The 15,818-nt window shown below is 38.2% G+C and overlaps 1 protein-coding gene across 2 annotated transcripts; it reads right to left on the reverse strand.

Moving 5' to 3' along the window:
- Positions 1–1,285: 1,285 nt before the first annotated feature.
- Positions 1,286–13,801, reverse strand: nicn1 (nicolin 1). 2 transcript variants are annotated; one of them, XM_044349353.1, is made up of 7 exons: positions 13,681–13,801; positions 12,261–12,410; positions 8,278–8,457; positions 5,997–6,110; positions 2,665–2,733; positions 2,455–2,559; positions 1,286–1,612 (listed from the first exon to the last, which is right to left on the reverse strand). In XM_044349353.1, the coding sequence occupies exons 2-7, from the start codon at positions 12,405–12,407 to the stop codon at positions 1,571–1,573; spliced, it is 657 nt and encodes a 218-aa protein (XP_044205288.1). In that variant the 5' UTR covers positions 12,408–12,410; positions 13,681–13,801; the 3' UTR covers positions 1,286–1,570. The 2 variants fall into 2 exon arrangements, with proteins under 2 accessions (XP_044205288.1, XP_044205287.1); XM_044349352.1 differs by lacking the exon at positions 13,681–13,801 and adding an exon at positions 13,324–13,634.
- Between the last annotated feature and the right edge of the window lie 2,017 nt (positions 13,802–15,818).

A 15,818-nucleotide genomic window follows, 5' to 3' on the forward strand; every position in this document is an offset into this window, starting at 1 on the left:
AAAAATCTAAACTTCAACAGTCCTTTGAAGAAGCTCTCAAGGTCTAAAACCTCAGTTGGTCCTCATAAAGATAGAAGTTAAAAGCATATAGACACACAAATCTTTAATAATCCACTGCTGCCACCAAGTGTTCCATAGTGGGCGTCATTATATAAACACTACTGTTTCCCTTCTTATCTATATTTACATTCACAGTCTCGTCAATGTTCCCACAAAGACTCTTTAAAACCTCTTGCAGCTTATTTCTGTGTGTTCAATTCACAGAAACTCACAAACAGTTTCTCATACAGTAGAATACACAATAATACAGTGACAATAAAACTTCTGCAGACAGTAATACAATGCAACACCGTATGCAGCATTTTGAATAGTATTGCCACGTAAGTGCACTTCTAGCTCAATAAATATGACTGCATCAGTAAAAACATGAGTGCAGTTATTATTGTACTTTCTTTGACACACTTCTTCCCTAAAATAACAATAAAAAAGACAACATGCATAGTGCAAGGGTAGATGTATAGTGATGTTTGAGTAGTGTTATGACCAGAAAATTAACAAAACATGTCAGAATAAATGACATCATGACAGCTCTCTCATTGGTTACTGTTTAAAGGGGACCTATTATGCTTTTCCTTATTTTCAGTCATATATATAAATGTTACAATATTGGATGTTCATGTTAAAAGTGGCCCACATGTCAAATAATGAGGTAAATGTATATATCAGTGATCCCTGTGAGCAGAAAGCAGCAGCTCTGATCTGAACACTTGGTTTTTTTCAAAGTTTTTTTCTACTTTCAGGCCGAGTCGACGTCGGCTGGTGACGGATTTCATGCTAGTTCAACTGGTTTTTAGCACCACTAACAAAGCTCTGCTAATTTGATGAGGAACACATTTAATTTCCTGTAAATCCTTCACAATAAAAGTCTCCTCTTATTTGAACATTTAAAAGCTTTTAATATGAAGCAGTAAAGCAGGAAATGCTGGGTTTTCATTAGCGGTAACTTAACTCTGATATGGCCGCCCCCTCAGCAGCTACCGGAAAACTGGCCAATGAGAACAGAGTGGGCTCATGGGGAGGCGGGCCTTAAAGAGACAGGAGCTAAGACTGCCTATTAGAGACAGAAGCTGAACTGAGGGGCTGCATAAGGGACCAGTTTAAGATAAATAAGGAGTATTTAACTGAATCATGCAAAGCTGCTCTAGTGGAGTAAGACGTAGAGCTGGAATGAGCATAATAGGTCCCCTTTAAGCATAAAAAAGTTGCCAACTTTGGCTGTTCACTGTCACTGTTACATTGCATTTTTATTTAATTTATTTATACATAACATTAAGGAACATTTCTCTAAATGTGCCAGTGTTAGCCTGCTGGCTCATTTTCAACTGCAGTCCTTTGGCGAGATGATTAGTCAGATGTTTTGTACATGATACCTTTACTTGTTCTTCTCTGCAGCTCGTCTAAGTGGCTCCAAAGCAGCTAATATCATATTTTTTACAGGTCTTCATCATTACTCCTTCAAATACTGAACTGTGGTCTTCAAGTCTTCCATAAAGTGAGCTTCATGTGCAGTTTATGTCAGGGAGAGCAGGTTGATATCATAGCATCCATCCACCTGTAGCAAAATATAGAAAAGTCTATTTTTTATTTTATTTTTAAGGCCTGTACAGTTATTTTCAGTCATTTTGGCTGATTCGACCTCATTTCAGTCCCATATGGGCGTGTTCACACCATGCTTTTATTCTTGAGGTGTTGCACCTGTTGCAAATAACATTTTAACCAATGAAAACCGAGCTTTTAACCCCTTTAAACATGTGGAATATATCATCAGCATCAGCTCTGCCCAAGACAAGACCAGAAATGACATATCTTTTGGTTGGTCCTTGGTTGGACAGGAGCTTTAGGATCAATATGTAGATATAAAATCAAAATGACATTTAAAAAAACACTTGGCCAATAAGATAGGGCAGCCTGTATGTGACCTGAGAGGCAAAACGCAGGGCAATAAAAGTCTACAAAGAACCAGCCGCACCCCCGGTAGAAATTACGACCCCGAAGAGCCAGAAATCAAACAAGTAAAAAACAAGAATTACACTGTATTGACTCAGCTATCGAAGCTGCTGTAAATCAACTGAATGAAATAAAGGGTCTTAAATCAGAACACTTTATATCAAAGTAATGTCTGCAGAAGAAGGATGCTTTTTTTTCTCTTCTTCACAGCTTTTAGAAAAAAAAATAAATTCTGATACTTGGGAGAAAAAGGTCTGAAGAAGCAGCAAATGTAATTATACAGCTTGTGTGGTGATGAAAGTGTAAACGTGGATATTTCTCAGTTAGTGATAAATGACCTGATACTTTGATTGACACAATAAACACAAAGTTAATTGAGTTGAAGTTGCTAATGCAGCCTTTCAGTGTGAGGCCAACAGGAAGCAGTTGTTGCGTTTCGAGACTCACGTCAAATCGTCCAATGGAGGCCGTGGTCTGGTTGGTCTGCATCACCTCGGTCAGAGCCCACATCTGCTGGATGCTGGAGGAAACAGTCTGGGGGTCTGGAAGACCCTGAGAGACACACACACACACAGGAAGAACAACAAATGTCCAGTAGAGGAAGACAGGATGTACTACAGTCCTTTAACAACACACTTACACAAACACAATGTGTACCTCCAGATCAGGGTGTTGGTCAATCAGGGTCAGATCAGACAGCCAATCGGAAACCTCCTTCTCTGGGTCCTACAAAGAGGAGCAGCAAATGTCATTTCATTTCTTCACTTCAATTAAATGCTGGAATAATTTTATTAGCTTGATTTTAGTGTCGATGTTTAACATCTATATGCTCCCACTAGCTCAGATTATGGGAAACAATAAAATATGTTACCACAGTTATGCAGACGACACACAAATTTACATAACCGTATCACGAGGGGACTATGGTCCAATACAAGCACTGAGTAAGTGCACTGAACAAATCAACGATTGGCAGAATTTTCTTCAGTTAAACAAAGACAAAGTGAACTAATTGTTTTTGGAGCCAAGGAAGAACAATTAAAAGTCAGCACTCAGCTTCAGTCAATAATGTTTAAAACTACAAACCAAGCCAGAAATCTTGGCGTCGTCATGGACTCAGACCTGAGTTTCAACATCCACATTAAGACAATTACAAAGTCAGCCTACTGTCACCTGAAGAATATATCAAGAATTAAAGAACGTATGTCTCAGCAGGATTTGGAAAAACTTGTCCTGCATTTATCTTCAGTAGACTCCACTACTGTGTTGGGACTACATGTGGACCACAGTTTACCACATGTTTCAAGACTCCAAGAAACCTGAGCCCTGGGGGTTCGCACCCAAAGGGTGAAGCTCCACCCATGGATCCAGGTTATCAAAACTAGAGATTCCTCTCTTATCTCTCTCTTTTCTCCGCGAGCTGCAGCAGGAGCAGCTCCTTGCTCTCTTTCACACCTCCAGCAGCTGCTGGAGCAGCTCTCTGCTCTCTTGTGTGGCCTGCTCACAGCAGACACACACAGTCCTCTTTACGGCAGAAGACGCGAGAGCCTGCCTAAGACTCAGAAACTAAGTTTCCTTGTGCCAGCAGCTAACACACAAGTCTGCTGGCCAGTTTAACAAGTACAGGAGCCGCGAAATGGAGTTAGCTTGCCGCTAACTCTACACCAAGGAGTGACCTGGGCCCTCTGCACGACTGGAGTGCTGTCTCCCCAGCAACGCCTGCTCTGTAAAGAACTCCAAATCCTTCAACCTGAACTAGCTATTGATATGGTGATTTTGTTTATAGTTATTAAATTAATTATTAATCAAAGTCCCAAATTCATAGATAAGTACACTTTGAGACTGAATTGGCTATCTTTTTCCCTGAGTCCAGGGTGGTGCCCCGTTATTATGAATTCTTATTAATAATTTTATTGATTTTAATAATTAATGATTATCTTTGATAATCGTTAATTATTGCTGATAGCCAAACTTGTAGCCACGGCCCAACAACTGTAACGCTGTCTTCACAAGTCTCCCTAAAAAAACGATCAGACAGCTGCAGCTGATTCAACGCTGCTGCTCGAGTCCTCACTAAGACCAAGAAAGTGGATCATATCAGTCCAGTTCTCAGATCTTTACACTGGTTTCCTGTCTGTCAGAGAATTGACTTTATGATATTGCTGTTGGTTTATAAAACACTGAATGGTTTCTGATCTGCTGCTACATTATGAAGCATCCAGACCTCTCAGGTGGTCTGGTTCAGGTCTGCTTTCTGTCCCCAGAGTCAAAATTAAACCTGGAGAAGCAGAGTTCAGTTTTTATGCTCCACATATCTGAACAAACTCCCAGAAAACTGTAGATCTGCTGCAACTTTCAGTTCTTTTAAATCACAAGCTGTTTGCTGCCTTTCATTATCTAAATCATTCATTTCACTTTTATTCTCTTGTTTTGTCTGTCTTATTCCCTTTTTAGCTTCTTTTTATTTCCAAATTTCACACTTTTTAATTGCTTTTATATGTCTTTTCACTTGTGTTGCTTTTATATTCTGTTTTAATGCCTTTTATACTCTATGTAAATCACTTTGAATTGCCTTGTTGTTGAAATGTGCTGTACAAATTCACTTGCCTTGCCTTGTCTAGTATCTTAATGTCGTTACTTTGGCACCATCTAGTGGTAGCATTGAGAATAACAATGTAGTAAACCAGTATGCACAGTGTTACATCCTCCTGACCTCCACAGGTCAAACCCAGAGACACACAGTTGATGAGCTGCACTGATTTTCACCTTGATTGTCTCATTTTTTGACCAACATAAACTTGTGGCATCTGAATAGTTTGAAACATGCTATAATCACATCTAAATGTACAAACGGTAACTTGAAGGTTTATTATTTATTGAGGATTTGTGGATCTTTTTTTGGTGCTGAACATTCAAATTGTGTTTTTATTTACTAAAGGACAACACGGAGGGTTTGTGCACTGCTGATAATTGCATGTTTGGTCTCTTGTTAAAAAATAATGATGTATAATAATCACGTAATAACTTTTGTAATAGTGGAAACGTACACAAATATCTGCACGGACGAACCGCTGCAGCAGGAAACTGAGTATCTGAGGAGAGCAGGTGTAAAATCTGCAGCTCTGGTTTATCAGACATACAGAGAGGCAGAGAGAGAGAGAAACTATGACACAATGCATATTAAAAGATTATAAGATGGTTATTTTACACATGACTAACCTTCTGTCTCCTGCAGCTGCCTCCTGATTATTTTTCTTCTCTTTTAAATGTTTCACAGCAGCTTCACTCAGATGCAATATGAATGCAGCAGACAGTAATACTAATATATATAATCTGGTCAACAGAGGTTAAAGTCTTTACTGGAAATCTCTCATTTATCTCTGATCTCTCTGTTGAGTCTGACAACATCAGACTGTTTATTTCCTCACATACATCATTCTTCTTGCAGCATGAACACACATCTAACTAACTACAGCAGCTGAAAACACTTTAGTTTTGTGCTCCATTACTTTCCAGACATTAGATCTGATTTTGCGATGCTCATTTACATCTGTAGTCTTAGTAAATATCTCGTTATATTTAAAAACGGCGCCCCAGACAGGTATGCTTCTACTTTGAAGGTGGTGAACTGAAAAATTCCCTCGATAACATCGATAAATTGCGTTATCTTCACTCAGGTGGGAAGAAAATGTCTCGATAGCACCAGAGTTTACTGTCTCATTAGGTTTGATGCTCCTGTTGACTGATGCATTAGCAGCCAACTGGTAAACAAATGTTTTCCACTTGATGTGAAGAACCTTTGACTGAGTTGGCAAAAATAAAATAAAGTGTAATTACTCTGCAAATCAAAGTCTATGCATCATAAAGCTTCCTGAATAACTAGCTCCACTCTCAGCGGCATTTAGACCTCATTAAGTACATTATTCTACCTTTACTATCTCATTGAGTTTCTGATTAATGTTTAGTTTACTTTAAGGAATCAAACTAACCGGCTCCATGTGAGGGTATATTTTAATGTCTTCCAGGCTGAAGGTCAACCAGGCGGAGGACGGCTGTCTCAGGATCAGTCTCACGGACGTCACATGATCCGGCTCCCCCTGCATCTATTCATTAACAACAAATAATGACATAATTAATGCCAGAACCTTCAGAATTTGATGGATGTGGGAATAAAATGAGCAAAACATGTAGAAAAACAAGAGAAATAAATCAAATGGAAATCCTGAATCCTTTTCCAATCCCTGAAAGGAAACACTGCAGTAAAAAACCCCACCTTGAACACCCTTTAAGGCTAAATATGACAAACAATAACCCATAAACTGCGAGTAAACATCATTTACAACATCACGATTTACCCTTTAAACTGTCAGGCTCGGAGAACCGTCTGAAGTAAACAAAAGTTAAATCACCGTTCACCATCTGGCTTCATTTGCATAAAGAATAAACAAGAAATAAATAGAAGAAGTGAAAAATAACTCTGTTTGTATTGTCGCCATATATCAACATTACATCCTGTATAGTGTCTTTCATGGCTCGACTCCAAGACGAGCTGAGGAGGGGAAATAAACGGCTCCTGCTGTGTGTGTTGGTATTATGCTTGATGGGAAATGTGTTGGTTTACACATCTGATATGAAGTTCAGCTGCAGTGACACAGAATAGCGGCCTGTAATTTAATATAAAAGGAAGGTTTATGTGAATAGAAGTATGATGCGGGGTTATCCAGGGTCGCTCCTGCATGAGCTCAAACACAACTGAAGGCCACAAAAACAAGAACAAGCTGTCGTCATCTTCAGATTTTGTTGCTATTAGCGTGTTTTCTTCACATAGTTAAGTGGACAACGGACATATGAACTGTATATACTCTGCTTTAAATAATAACTTGTCTCTTAAACAAAAAAACAAAGGTAAATTAGCTGGTTAAAAAATCTTAAAATTGTAGCTTCTCCTCCATTATTGAAAAATCAGGTTTTCCTGCTGGACACCAGATGTCTCCTCCTTCACTGAAGAGTCTATTCTCAGTGTTTGTGCTCTGGAGGCTTCAGGTTTATTTATTTAAGCTGCATACTGGACTATCGATTGATTGGCTTCCAAAATAAGTTTTCACAAAATCGTCTCGTTCATCCAGCTGAGATTTAAGACGAGCTCAGAGAAACTTTCCTCCTTCGGCGGATGTGAAAACAAACTTACTGCACACAAACATCATTCTGCACAGAGAAGAAGAAGAAGAACAACAACATCCAGCTGAAGGAACAAGAAGAGAAATGTGGAGGTTTCAAATTAACAACCTTACAGTCAGGAGTTCACTATGGCAACATCAACACAGGAAGTGTTTTTAGACGCGTTTGTCACTCTGTCTCACTGAACAGATTTAATATCAATTAAATAAATTAGGGATGATATTGGATTTTTTGCAGATATCCGATATGCCGATATTTCCAACTCATTGTGGCTGATTGCCGATACCGATATATGCACATATTATGACTATTATGCATGCAAGCATAGATTGTACTAAGTATGATCAAGAAAGACAATATATGAAGGAAGAACTTAGGAAGACTGGAGTTCAGGAGTTCAGCATTAAAACTTTAATGAACCTGCCAAGTGGGAGCAGCAGTAGAGTTTTCATTGAGTTTATTAGACAGACAGGATTAATGTGTAGGATTTAATCTCTGGTCCACACTCCGGAGCAGAAGGTGGCGGTAATGCACCTAATACGCTGGTTGCCAACCGCCGTTATAAACCAAAAAGAGGAAGATTTTTTTCCCCAAGCAGAGTGGTACATCCTGTCAGCCGAGGTGTTTCCTATCTGTGTAGCTGAACACAGCAGCTCCTCCGCGGACTGTTTCACCCTGACGGTCCCGGTGTTGTTTGGAATAACAAACCAGGGCTCGGTGCTCCGGTTGGATCCACATGGAGAGCCGAGGCTAACGTTAGCTGAGAGGCTAGCGGAGCGTTAGCCGCAGCATGACTGGAGGGAAGCACAGCCAGCTAGCCTCTGCTAGCCTCTTAGCTAACGTAAGCCTTGGCTCTTCATGTAGATTCAACCTGCGGAGGAATCACCGGGACCATCAGGGTGACACAGTCCATCGAGGGAAGCACAGTCAGGCGGCGGAGGGGAAGGCGACATATCAGCCTCTCGTAATTGGCAGAATTCTCCGATGCTGATATTTCATTTAGAGCTTTTATCGGCTGATACTGATGACGTGCCGATAATATCGTGCATCCCTAAAAGAAATGTATCAGTCCACCCTGTGACCCCCCCCTACCTGTGTCCTGTGGATGGAGTAGTAGTCCTGGGAGCCCCCCTCAGTGTGGGGGTTGTCCATCAGAGGCAGGTCTCTCAGAGCCGTGCACCACTTAGCGGGGGTCTCCTGCCCGGGACTCCTCTTCAACAGACGTACAGTCACGTAGGCTGTGTAGTAGTTCTTAAAGGTGATTTCATCGATCTGAAAGACAGACAGTGTTACTGTTTGGTTATTATCAGGTGATATGAAGATGTGATTGAAGTGGGTGGACGTTAGGAGTCAGAGATGGATAATAACTGATAAAGTTTACAAAAATCTCATCTAATACACATATAAACATCTAGACGACATCACTGGAATCAAGATTTAAGGAGAAGTGATGTTAGTTTAAGATTAAGATAATCTTAAACTAACACAAAATAATGTGAATAATTGATTATAACAAATATAAAGTTCATAAATATGACAATAGTATAACAGAGAATCGTCTAAAATGTGGAATTACAGATTCATTGAAGAAGATTTTGTTTGACATTGAACATTAGTTATCAGAGTTATTAGAGGTTAAACTTCATTTGAATCCATTACTTTGTGTATTTCCTGATAGATTATCTTCTTTGAGTCATAAATCAGACAAATCTGATCATCATCATCATCATTACAAACATCCATAAATCTGCTTGGAAATCATAAAAAAAGATGCTTCCTATAACTGCAGAACCTGCCTGAGAATCATCACATGTTAAAGTTTTTCTTCAGTAATCAGTGATAGTTGTCTCACTGCTAACAGATGATTCACATGACTTTAATATATAAACAAATCTGTGTTGGAAACCAGTCGACATACAAGCAGAAGACTCAGTCATCAGAGGTGAGGCCACAGTGTCAGACTTCTGGAGTAAACTAACCCAAACCAGATGGAGAGATGGACTCTATAAAATCCATAATCTGAAGTTTAAGGAGGCCGGACAATAAAGAATAATATTGAGGCCAGAATGTTTGTGTTCCTCCAAGTGTAGAATATTAATAATAATAATGTTTTGCTTGAGCTTTTTAGCTTTAAACCAATTTAAATTAGACATAACAGGGTTGTCAGTATAAAGAAGATCTATCCCAATAAATCACGTGTAATCAGAAGGTCGGTGGTTTGATCCCCGGTTTGATCCACATGTTGAAGACACTGAGCCCCGTGTTGCTCCTGATGGATGCGCAGCACCCTGCGTGACACCCTGCCGTCGCTGGTGTGTGAGAGTGGGTGTGAACGGGTGAGTGAGCAGCAGAAACAATGTAAAGCTCTGTGAATAAAAGCTCTATATAAACGCAGCCATTTACCGTATAGCATTTAAATCAGGCTCATTAAACCAAATCGGTTCCCCCCCGAAAAGAAAAACTCGCCTCCGGTCCAAACTGGGTCTTAACCTATTGTGTTAGAAACAGTGAGTCTGCCAAATCACAGCATTAACATTTCAACCTAAAGAAGAAGCATCCAAACGCCTGATAGAGATAATTCCTTTATGCAGAAAGTGGCTGCAGGCAGACGCCTTTGAAGCTCGACGCTTTGAGCTAATGAGGAATCACTCTGCATCAAAATGATTTTTAATTAGGACTAAACGCTAAAAAAAGTAGGTCAGTGCCCCAAATGTTTGAAGTCTTTCTCCAGACAGGGATACACTTTCAGATTTAACAAATGTTTTGTATGTATGTGTGTATTTTCTGAGAGCGCCACTGGGAGACACCACAAACAGACACGATGAATACAGTTTAGGTTATAGGAGAAAAAAAAGTGCTTTATTTATTTTAACTGGAAGCTCGAGGCTGAGAAATGATACAAACGTCTTTAGTGATGTTGTGTGTTCATTCACCTCGAGTGATGCACTAGTTAGACGTTATAATATAATGTGCTTCTACTGTAAGTGATGAGGGACAAAATACACAGATATATATACAAGTTTGGGGTTGACTGATGATTTTTGTTTGCCTGCAAAATGCAGGATTGAAACATCACAGACAGTTTGTTCTCTGATTCATCTTTCTTCTTCTTTAACTCTGTGTTATAGTTTAATCTATCCATATATCCATTATTGTAATGTTGTTTGGGCTTCTACATATCCTTCACACCTCAATCAGTTACTTTTAATTCAAAAAAGGTTTTTAAGAATGATTTCAGGCTCCACTAGCCGAGAGCCATCTGCACCTTTATTTAGGAAATTTAAAATGTTCTCAGTTTATTCTATAAAGACTTTTCTAACATGTGTGTTTATGTTCAAATTCATAAATCACAGACAAAACCTTCCAGATACATTTCACAATTTTTTTCTTTTATCATCAGACTCTTATTCGATGAGGTGATCAAAGGACTTTCATTTACTTTACTGTCACACTTCCAATTATCAATTTTTGATCAGATTTAGAGATCCTCATCTCTGGAATTCACTAAATACAACTTTGAAGTCGTCGTCTTCTTTAATATCATTTAAAACACATTTAAAAAATATCTTTTATTTAAACAGAATTTTGTGTGACTGGGTTTATTTTACACCTCATATTTCTGTTTCTTTTCTTTCTTTTTCTCTTGTTTTTTGCTGTAAACGTTTCTTTGTCTATTTGCTGTTCTATTGTTTTATGACTCAGTTCTATGATTGGTTGAAATGAAGAGGAGGACTCTGCTCTTCCTTCCTCTCCTGCACAATTTAATGTAATTTTTTACTGTGTGATATTTTTATTGTATCCTTTGTGCAAATAAAAAAATAAAAAAATAAAATAAATAAAAATTAGGAGAGTTGAGCAAGAATAATAAAAGACCTGCAGCAGCTGTGAGACTTTCATTATTACTCATTAAATACAGATTATATATATATTAAATACGCAGCTACTGACTGTCAGTACCACATGATTCAGCTTAATAACCAGAAATGATTCCTCGTCAACAAACACAAACTGTGTCCTTCTCTCAGCTGTGACGTTAAATTCACCATCAGGAGTCACCACAGTCCTGTAAACTGCAGCAGCTCAAACATGTAGTGAAAATAATCACGTCACACTTTACTGGACTGTTGCAGCTTTCATCTAAGTTACTTTCTGACTAAAAAATAACCTTTTTGTGCATATTGTAATAACTCGATTTTCACGATATAGCCATTGTATACATCAGGGTTATTGGTTGAATCATATGGACGTCTTGCAAACTAGTAGTTCAGAATTCCCTCTTTGTGTTTCTGTTCCTCGTCTGCAGAAAAGAAACGCCGTCACACAGAAAGACGAAAGAAATCCACCTCATCACTTCAGCCTCATATTAACTTCAGATAAAGGAATGATTACACTGAACTATTAGTTTAAGACAAAGTAGACATGAACTCAATAATGAATTTACAGCTACAGTCCAGTGTTTTCTTGGAAGATAAAGGAAACGTATTTGCTCACATTTCTATATGAATGTTGTTGTAATAAAAACATGATTCAGAAGATGAAAAGCAAAGATTTAAATAAAGTCACGAGCTGCATGTATTCCCTTATTTTAAACTCATATAAAAACAAAAGTGGCTCCACGAAAATCAAATGATTTTCCATATAAAAGGTTCAGTTTGTCATAAAGCAAAAGACAAACTGAACATTTAGTGATCAACAGAAAATGAAACTTCATCAGCAGATAAGTGATCGAGTGACGAGTGCTTGTATGTTGTTGTTGTTGTTGTTGTTGTTGTTGTTGTTTGGAAATGTTTGTGAAGAGAATCAGACTTCATTATTTTAATATTTGTCACATCATCTCATGTTTTTAAGATCAGTGTTAATCCACACAGGTTACTTACAACAGTTTTAAGGCATAAATTGATTGGTTTCCTTAGAATTAGTGATCAAATTTAGCAATATGATGAAGATCAGGTGTCACTAGTTTTTTCATAGTTCCGGCTACAGACAAAAAGGTAGAAGATGATAAAACATGAATAGAACTTCTTGATTAAACTGAAAACAGTTTGGTCTCCTCTCTGTGTTTTGCATCAGCTTACGTTGACGGGTTTTCCAAAGGGAAGCGCAACATCGACAACACAGACGCCGGAGTGAGCCGCGTCTGTCTTGGTGTCTCCGATCTGCAGGTAGATCGGAGGTTTGATCGTACAGCTCACAGGTTTGATGTCATCAGTGCTCCCGCTCATCGTCTGGAAACAAAATGAGATAAACCAACATTTCAACTACAGATGCAACAATCAGTCGATTAATTGATCAACAATGGACGACATCTCTATGCATTCAATTATATTCTACAGTTCATGTGTTTAATGACACAGTGCAGCACTATAAATACTCATGACTGTGGTTAGTCCAACAAAACTCAACAAAAACGTCAAACAACTCTCTAAAATAACTATTCTTGTAGCTGAACAGAGCTTGTTTCTCTTTTCAAAGCAGAAAACACATCATGTAATCTACCATCCCGTCCACTCTGGATTATGGAGATATCCTGTAAGCTCACGCTGCTGCAACCACCCTTAAACCTCCTGGACGTTCTCCACCACAGCGCCATTCGATTCATCACAGCGGACAGTTATCACGCTCACCACTGTGAGTTATAGGACGAGGTCAGAGGTCATCACCAGCAGACCTTGCTATCTTGCTTCCACTAACATCTCACTACTATTCTTCATAATGTTTGTGATCGTTTTAAGTCGTGTGTCTGAGTGTTGTACGATAGTTGTTTTGTGACTGTGATATTGTGATCCTGTGTGTGTATGGAAGCTGGTCCTGGCTCATTTTGGGGAAGGTGAGAACATTTTGACCTCAATGTGGGTTGAGGTTTGGTTTCAAATTCATCAAGTCTGTCTTAAAACAACAGTCAAGTGCCCACACTGTATGTCCATCTATCTATCTATCTATCTATCTATCTATCTATCTATTTTTTAAAATATGTCTTCATAGGAGAAGCTACATCTGTTTACAAATACTGTACATTAACTACCTGTAATAATGACCTTGTATCTGCTTATACCTTCATTACAGGGTGTTATTTATGTGTATATGTAAACATAAATATTATTTATGTGTATATGTAACTTGTTCTCAGGCTTCTCTTACAGTAGATGTTGATCTCAGTGAGAACAGACTGTAAACCGGTGAGTTAACTCTTCTTCTCTGGTAGCACCATGGACAGCGACACAGACAGCAGGCAGACGGAGTTTCACTGAGCGACATTACTGACGGTTTATATGCTGTAAATATTCACCGTTTAAAGCTGCAAATCAGCTGTTTAACGCGAACTAATACTGTATAAGTGACCGTAACGTTAGCCCGGAAGCTAACAGAGCAGAAACTGTCGTTAGCACAACAGCTGACGGCTGAGTCGACGTTATTGGTGAAATAAGAGAAGAAGAAGAGGAAGAAGAAGAAGAAGAAGAAGTCCATGAAGTGACGCTGTGTTGGTTCAGGACTCACCTCACCGAGTCAGACAGCAGTCACACACTTTCAGGGGCAGAGAGGAGAGTAAGAGTGAGAAAGCTTGCAGTGGAAGATGTTAGCATGCTAAAGATACTCTCCGTGTTACTTCCTGACTGTAACCAAGGCGACGGTGAGAGTCTTAAAGGGCCAGTAGCGTCCTCAGCTGCTCCACACTGCATACATCTGACCCATAGACTGTATAGAAAGATATATAAATATGTATATATGTATGAATATATTTATATACAGTCTATGATCTGACCTGAAACCGGCAGAAGTAAAAGTACCAACATAACAATGTAAAAATACTCCATTACATGTAAAAGTCCTGCATGAAACATCCTACTTAAATAAAAGTACAGAAGTATTAGCAGCAAAATGTACTGAAAGTATTAAAGTAAAAGTATTCTCACGACTTCCTGTTTACTTGAATGAGAAAGAAAACACAGATGAGTCTTATGTAGTTCTACAAATACTACTCTGCACGTATTGTTGTTTTTATATGACCTTTAATTATTTTTTTCAATTGTATTTATTGATGTTGACCATATAAAATGTTTTCATGTTTATTAAATGTAAAATGTTTTGTTTCTTAGGTTTATATTAGGTGCATAGTTTATTGCTGTTTATACAAAGAAATGTCAAAACAAAAAACACTTAAATGGAGTAAAATATATGCAAATTGTTGTTGTAAAAAAAATGTGTTTTTCATTTTTGTCATTGTTAGTGCCCAAAGAAACAAGGAAATTCAGAAATAAAAAATACCATTAAAGATTTATTACTTGTTATTATCAGCCAGCTGCTGCTGCAGGCTTCTGTATATATTCATGTGTTATTATAATAAACAGGCAGCAGAGGGCAGTCTTACTCCATGGATTACACATGCACCACACAGCCAGTGAGCAGCTGATGTGTTCAAATTTAAAGGCGTCTCTTCCACTAAGGCTCATCATCTCCACACTAACCCAAAACAGCCCATCATATACAGCAGCATGCTGATCCCGACCATCAAAATGAGATTCAGGTGTGCAGCTCTGCTATCGGTGTGAGACAGCGCACCTGAGGGCTTTATCAGTCTGCCGCAGAAATCAGCTGTTATTTCTCTCTCTGGTCTTGTAATGATATCACTGAAAAAAACTGAAACAAGGTTTCCAGGATGTCTCATATCAGTTCTCAACAAAGAGCGTTACGTGACGTTGCACATGCACTGCTGTGAACTGTATCTGTGGATGAAGTGGGCACTTATGGACTGTTTAATACCCCTGAAGATAATTATTAATCAAAGCAGTATATTGACAGAGATAAAGATAGACAGACAGATATGGTAACACTTCACTTTAAGTCCTCCTATTTAGCATTAACAAGCAATATATAAGCCTTAAATAAATGGTTTATATCACACAGTAATGTAGTTATAAGCAGATATAATGACATTTTTCATTTTTTTATGAAGACAAATTGTATAAACAGTATTTTTATATATATTTCATATGGACATACAGTTGGGTCACCTGACCATTGTTTTGAGACAGACTTGAAAACTTGTAAACCTGAACCAAACCTCCACCCAAAAACCAGAACATAAACTTTAAAGAAGTGATGACCAGCGTAACTGTCCTTTGCAAAGTCTAAAAGTTCAAACCACTGCTGCCACCAAGTTAGATATTAGATATTATGGATTTTCATATATTCAAAGTCTTGTGTGAACCAGAGACTGATGATGATGATGATCCAGGACTCTTTAAAACCTCCTGCAGCTTTTCATCATGTAACTCAAGTCAACCAATTATGAGGACACATTTCTATTATTACTTTACAAAACACAACATGTTATAAATGGTTTATTACTCACTATAATGTAGCTATTAGCAGATAAAAAGGACGTTTTAAGTGTTTGTCAATGTAGAGTATTTGTCAACAAATATGATATTTTATATAATTACCACCGTGTTTTATTATATTGTCATTCATCATCAGCCTCCACTCATGGGTGTCCACAGGAGGAGTTATAGTTATTGACTAATATATTAATAAACACTTCTATCTGCTGACAACTATATTAAAGTGAGTTATAAACTACGGCTGCAACTAATGATTATTTATTTATATTACTGATTAATCTGGCGATTACTTTC

Source organism: Thunnus albacares, chromosome 4 (assembly GCF_914725855.1).
Source record: "Thunnus albacares chromosome 4, fThuAlb1.1, whole genome shotgun sequence".
NCBI classification, from domain to species: Eukaryota; Metazoa; Chordata; class Actinopteri; order Scombriformes; family Scombridae; genus Thunnus; species Thunnus albacares.